The following is a 6852-nucleotide window of genomic DNA, read 5'->3' as shown; positions in this document are numbered from 1 at the left end:
TGTGCCGGGCCCCCTGTCCTGTAGGCTCGACACCACGCGCTTCAGGCCCCCGCCCTCTTCGGCGCCGGCGGGCGTCCCCTGAACGTCCTGGAGCCTCTGGTTGTTGACTGAAACTTCCGATGAGCTCTCGGTGTCCTGCGCCACCATGATTTCTTCAGTGAGAGAAGCCTGCCTCGCATGTCCACCGCCGACGAGCCTGCCGGTGCTGTAGGGGGTCTCCGCTTGCACCAGCTTCCGCGGCGCCCGATTCGGGGACTCCATTTCTCCTCCTCCCTCCTCTCCTTGAATCAATCTCAAACCGTCTGACGATGATTGATCCAACTGGATTGAGTTATCAGATGAGTCTAGGTCACTGTGCCTGATTGCTCTATCTGCTATGAGGCCGCAGATAAAAGAACCTGCCAGGGGAAAAGCCAAGGGAATTATTATCTTGAGAAGGAGATTCTTGATCTCCTCTGCTTGCTTGCTTCCCATTTAGAAGGTTTCATCATTCCGGCAGTCTCCATGAAACAAAGCTCTTTAGTAGTAATATCTGGCTGGCCAGTGCCCCACCCCGTAAGCCCTGACTTGCTTTGCCTTCAGGGCTAAACTATGCCAAGTTTCTCCAGGTCTGTAACCCAAGAACAGCTGTTTGGGTAACATCTTTGATCAAGAGTTTCAAGACACGGAAAATCTTGCTTCTTCCGTGTGATTTGACGGCATTAAACACATTAACTGTTGGAGTTGGTAACCAATTGGGATTCATCATATCTTTGCCTTGCAAGGCAAGATTAGGATTACTTTGTTTCTTGCTTGAGAGAGGAAAGGAAAGCACAACCTTAGCATGCACCAGATGCAAAGTCTTCCCCGTTTGTTTGAAGTGTACAAGATCGTCGCCTATGGGCATCGTGAGACCTTTCCTAGTAGTACATGTTAGTTGCTAGCTACCAGCATGCGTGTAGCAGCCTTCACTAATTGTGCCATGGGTGAAGTCTATGATGTCCAGATTGCTGTTTTGGGGTTGTTTGCGTATGCCCTCTTTTACAAGTATTCTATCTGTTTTCTATGTTGAAACTTCTCGTGCATTCAAACTATGTAATGGTATGTACAGTAAAGTACTAGTGAAGCAAAGCTACTTTTTCCTATTAGATGGCCTATTATGTAGTGTGATCTTTTTTTTCCACCTTTGACATACTAGGGGACAATAAAGCATGGAAGTTTATGTTCCTTTGCAGCTTTGCTCCTGTCAATGTTGAAATAATCAGTACTCCCTCTGTTCCAAAATGATTAAAGTTCTATAAACTTGGTCAAACATAAAGAAGTTTGACTTTGAAAAACACTAGAAGTTCAATTATTTAGAAACCGAAGGAGTACTAGTGAAGCAAAACCATTCTTTTCTGTTAGATGCTGTCAGGAGTCCAGAGCTTCAGAAATCTGATACTGACTATTTGTTGATTCCATCACTAAAATTGCCTGATTCACTAAGTTTCATATACAGTTCCAGTGTCGGATCCAAAGTCTGATTTTGTCGATTTGATCTACAAAATTGCCTGATCCACTTCATGGACCCTACTCCTAGAGAACTAGTGCTGTTTGAGGTTGTGGCCTTCACATTTCTTGTTCACTCAGTTGCTGCATTGCTGCTGGAACCTGAAAGCTTCCCATAAAACAGCTGGAATGGCTGTATGTAACTTTCCACATACAGTTGGAAAATATAAAGCAGTTGCAGAATAGATGATACATGAGCAAAAGTTGTGCACATGGTATTCAACAATGTACCAGTCTTAGAGCTTAACAAATTGGATTGAAAATCCCAACGCACTGCATTCACCAGTCAACTAAGGTGTACATCATTGCAATACAGCAATATTATCTCACAAACAGAACGATAAAAGTTTTACAACATCAGGGAGGATTGCCAAGGGCACCAAGAACTGCCAGGATTTTAGTCCGCTAAATCTAGACTTATATGCCTATGTCATGATAACAAAATAGATGCATCTGCTCAAAATTTCAGAGTCACGATGTTGCATAAATACCTCAAGTATCACGGACTGCAAACACCCTGACGCAGTGATCAGATCCACAAGAAGCCAGCTCAATTGCTGCTTTCTCATCAGCCGAGTCGGGTTTCTGCCACCGCAAACGCTGCACAGTTGACACATGACACAACAGAGGATCAAACCGGAGGATGCATGCAACGCTGAGGGGGGACGGATCTGAGCTACTGTCTGAAGCAGCTCTCCCCCCTGAAACACTCCAGAGCTCGATCAGCCCATTGTCCATGCCAACAGCAATAATGCCGGCATTACGAGCACGGTCACGGCCCGTCCAGGCCAATGCTGTGACACTCTCACGGAACTGAGGCAATGTGGCGAGCAGCTTGACAGAAGATGCATCTTGAACACACCATATCTTGACAGTTTTGTCCCTTGAACCAGTTGCAAATTCGTACCCAAATGGGTTCCACGAGCATGCCCATATGATTCTTTTGTGTGCTTCATGCTTTGTAACCAGGTGATGCTGTGCTCCTTCCTCTAAGAGTTACGTAAGTGGGATGACACCAACAATTGCAGACCATGAGCACTGGATCCAATACAACAAAAAAGGTATATGAAACTAAAAGATAAAAATCACTCACCAGTTTTCTTAATCGAAAAGACGGACAAGTGACGATCCCTTGATACACTCAGAAGATAAGCATTGTCAGAAGAAAATTCCATTTGTGTAACTGTCAGATTGTGAGACTGCAAGCGACCAACGGCTCTCCATGTTCCAACCTCCCAGAGCCAGATCTCAGCAACTGGTGCTGATTGAGCCTGCAAGAGAATCAAGTATCATTCAGAACTCCCTAGTAAATATAGACATTCTACTCCCTCCGGTCCTTTTTAGTTCGCATATAAGATTTGACTGAAGTCAAGCCTCGTAAAGTTTGACCAACTTTGTAGAAAACAGTGTCAACATTCATAATATGAAATCAATATCACTAGATGTGTCATGATTTAAAGTTTCATATTATATAACTTTAGCATGGCAGATGTTGATATTTTTTCATATAAACACGGTCAAACTTTGTGAAGTTTGACTCCAGAGAATTCTAATATGCAGAGTAAAAAGGACCGGAGGGAGTACATCAACTACCACCAGTAGTCATATGGAGACAAATAGTACTGTAATATGCATTCTTGCCACATGAGGATGCATAGATACAAAACTATTTGCGGCAGTGGCAAAACATTTAAGTGGTTCCCAGAAATAAATAAAGCCCCAGCAATACTATGTATCCATTCAAGTTTCTATGAAAATGGAAAAAAAAACATCTGTTTGCAGATTCACATTTGAGCACTTAGCTGAACCGTACATGCTCTAAACAAGAACAATCAAGTAACATAACTGTGGCCAGGTGAGGTAAATGATCATGGTGATGATGATGTCTGGCTGAACGCAACTGATACCAGGTATCATACAAAAATTTCAGTCACAACAAGAAAGCATGCAGTAATACCTTGCACGATGATGCAACGAGCTTCCCTGCATGATCACAGCAGATGGAAAAGAGTTCATTTCCATGCCCATAAAGTTTGTGAGATTCAGGCCATAAGGTATTCCATGCAAGCTGGTCCTCCACAGGAGGCTCAGTAAACACAGTTGGCACTGCATCAGGAATCGTCTCCATGGAATCTGGACCATCATTAGAAGCGCTGCTTGGGGATTCCTTTCCTACATAAAACCATCAATAAAAAGTATCAGTCAAATGAAAAAGAATAACTGAAAAAAAAGTAATTGCTACTAAAATTTGTTATGAAAAGCTAACAAGACACTATGCCCAATACGTGAGGGATTTTTACCATGTGTATATATAGGTTTCTGTGAAAGCCCAAGAGCAGACATATTTGCTCCAAGGACTTGCACATCGTCAAAATCCTCATTGTCAGGTTTCAACAAAGTTGCTTCCTGTAGGGTCCTCAGGAATGATAAAGTAGCTTCAAAGACTCTACAGACCTTTTCATCAGCACCACAAACAAACCGGTGGTTTCCTGTACCCTGAATGAATGCCACGCAGTTAATGTCATGCCCATGGATTTGGGGGCGAGCGATTTCGCGCCAACAAATCACATCTCCTGGGTCAACATGACTTCTCCAAGGGGCAAATATGCGTGCTGTCTGCATAATAAACATTGATGCAAAACAGGCTTAGCAAGTAAGTACGCAAAAATGATAATAACCAAAGATAAATGTTCCATAAGACTGCGCTGAAGCTGAAGTATAAGAACCTACCTGGTCATGGCTAACTGTTAGCAAATATTCACCAGATCTAGACCATGTTAAGTCAGATACGGGTGCAAAATGACCAGAAGGGACAATCTGGGGCTGCCAATTTTCAGAATCCAGTCCAACATCTCTCCACATATGAAAAAATCCACCATAGCCATGTGCAAGAATAGATTTACCATCAGGTTCCCAATGGCCACCATAAAATCCAAGTGCTGAGTGACTTAATTCACCAACTGTCACTGAATTTATCCAAAGGCCAGTATTTTTTTCAGGCCTCCATATCATCATCATCTTGTCCATTGATGCAGATAATATGCTCATTGGCTGATGAGCTTTACCGCCAAGTAGCAGTCTAGGAGGCTGCCACTCTACTGAATATACCCAATCTTCATGCCCAACAAGAAGAGACTCCAATGATACCTGGTAACTTGTATTACCTGCCACAAATAGAGGACCTTCAATGTAGGAGGCCATCCCAATATTATCCTTCCTTTGTTGCACATCTGAAGTCATCTTCCATATCCTAATAGTTTTGTCCTGAGACGAGCTAACGAGAAAAAGGCCGTGTTTCTCACTGCTCGTCATCACAGGTAAAGAGAAGTCTAAACTTCTAATCCAGTCAGAATGGCCCTTAAGTTCACAGGCTTTAATGAACTGCACATCATAAAATGCTGGTCAGTACAGGAAATGCGAGCAGGTATAGCAATGGAAATAATAAGAAATCTTACAAACCTTGCCTGACTGATCCCCACAATATATGTGGACCTTATGATCTAATCCTCCCATTGCTAAAATTAGGCAGCCTTCCTGTTCTGGCAACACCGCTAATGAAAGTGAAACCATTGGTTTTAAACCAACGGAAAGAGAATGCAAACAAGACACTTTGCAGGAGCCTGCAGAAGTGAAACCAAATAACTTAAATGGGATGGCAGCAAGCATTTGTAAAGCTTTAAGATCATACAAGTTAAAAGAATTGGACTATAAATTTTGCTTTAGAGATAAGCTAAAGATCAATGCGACTATTCAAGATATAATCACTAAGCTTAGGATCCGTGTACAAAGTATCAAAATGCTAGTCGATCATCTTACCACCAGCAGTCGGCTCAACCACCATTTCCCAAATAACCACCATACCATCTGAGGAGGTGGAAGCGAAAATTGTTACCCTATCCGACACCATCCTTCCAGCAAGACAGGTCACACCTTTCTTATGCATGGCTGGTAGTTGCAAAACATGAGACCACTGCAAAGCAGACAAACAGCAAAATCAATCAACTTGGGTCAACTTGATAAATAAACAGATAAACATATTCCAAGCAAGCAAATGAGAAGAAGAAGAAATCTAATGCCACGAAATTGCAGCAAAGGCTTCAAACAGAATTCAAACGACAACAAACACGTATATGGTGAAACAGAAGAAATTCACCTTGCCTATTCCAGAACCAATCTTCCACGCCATAATAGCACCATCAGAACTTCCGGACAACAGATAGTGTGTCTCCCTGCTTCGAACTGCAGAGGGGCAAATGAAACAAACCACCGGCCAACGGTTCAGTACTCGTTACAGGATCAGTCAAAAACACCTTTTGCTCGACTATCTCCTCTCAAGTCCCACCAATTATTCATTGAGACAATTGTTTCAGGTTGACACTCTAATTTTTACCTCAAAATGCAGCTCAGTGCATCAGCAACGGTACAAGACATGGTATTGTTTCGGACTGGTTACTCTAGCTAATCATTTCAGTTTTTCAGATGCAATATGAAGAGAATTAACAATTAAGAGAGACATAAAATAGGTGTAAAAAGGAGATAGCAGACCTTGGAGTACATCCTTCTTGGTCGGCAGCCACAGCGTGCAGTTCACCGCCGCCTTGTGCCCCGGGAGTGTCGTCACGATCTCCCCTCTCTGTTCCAGCACACACACGAACCGAGACCAATCGGATCAAGCAAAGAAAACAGCAGGATACCTAAAAACAGAAGGGTGGGAGGACCAGATCGACGGACCGAAGGGGAGAAAAGGGCGACGGCGTTCTGGGCGCCGAAGGCGACGAGACCACAGGCGCCCCACGAGACGTTGTTCACAACACGGTTGCACCCGGCGCCAATGAAGACCCTCTCCGCCTCCACTCCCCCGCCAGCTCCGGCGAGCTCCCCGGCCGCCGGCGGGCTCGGCGCGGGCACAGAGGAGACTCCCCTCCCCGCCTCCACTCCCCCGCCAGCTCCGGCGAGCTCCCCGGCCGCCGGCGGCATCGCGACGGCAAGCAGGCAGGCTCTAGCTTCTTTTCTCTCTCTTTGATTTTGGGGGAAAGCAGGCTCTAGGGTTCAGGGTTTGGTTACGGCCGGGTCCGACCGGCTCAGCCGCACGCTAAAAGCATTACTAGTAGCCCCTGAACCCTCAAACCCTTAAAAATAACCACTTTTTATGGGTTGCAACAAAAAAACGCAAAGACTAGAATCCCTAAACTTTCAAACCCAAAAAAAAAATAAGGGTCCAATCCTCAAACCTAATTTCAAACTGTAGAAATGAGGGTTGGAGGGGGGCGCTCGACCCCAGCCCGCACTCCCTTCCCCGTCGCACGGGAGGGAAGTTTTCCGTCC

The 6852-nt window shown here is 44.4% G+C and overlaps 1 protein-coding gene across 2 annotated transcripts; it reads right to left on the bottom strand.

Moving 5' to 3' along the window:
* Positions 1-1721: 1721 nt before the first annotated feature.
* On the bottom strand, positions 1722-6615 carry LOC125530597 (elongator complex protein 2-like). Of its 2 annotated transcripts, XM_048694983.1 has the most exons (11): positions 6457-6615; positions 6259-6375; positions 6073-6160; positions 5681-5766; positions 5344-5497; positions 4987-5147; positions 4258-4908; positions 3828-4143; positions 3485-3699; positions 2621-2798; positions 1722-2516 (listed from the first exon to the last, which is right to left on the bottom strand). In XM_048694983.1, the coding sequence occupies exons 1-11, from the start codon at positions 6502-6504 to the stop codon at positions 2020-2022; spliced, it is 2511 nt and encodes an 836-aa protein (XP_048550940.1). In that variant the 5' UTR covers positions 6505-6615; the 3' UTR covers positions 1722-2019. The 2 variants fall into 2 exon arrangements, with proteins under 2 accessions (XP_048550940.1, XP_048550942.1); XM_048694985.1 differs by lacking the exon at positions 6457-6615 and having other exon boundaries at positions 6259-6419.
* Positions 6616-6852: the final 237 nt, after the last annotated feature.

The sequence above is a fragment of the Triticum urartu genome, unplaced genomic scaffold (genome assembly GCF_003073215.2).
Source record: "Triticum urartu cultivar G1812 unplaced genomic scaffold, Tu2.1 TuUngrouped_contig_6426, whole genome shotgun sequence".
Taxonomy (NCBI): domain Eukaryota; kingdom Viridiplantae; phylum Streptophyta; class Magnoliopsida; order Poales; family Poaceae; genus Triticum; species Triticum urartu.
This window is presented reverse-complemented; position numbering and strand designations above follow the sequence as displayed.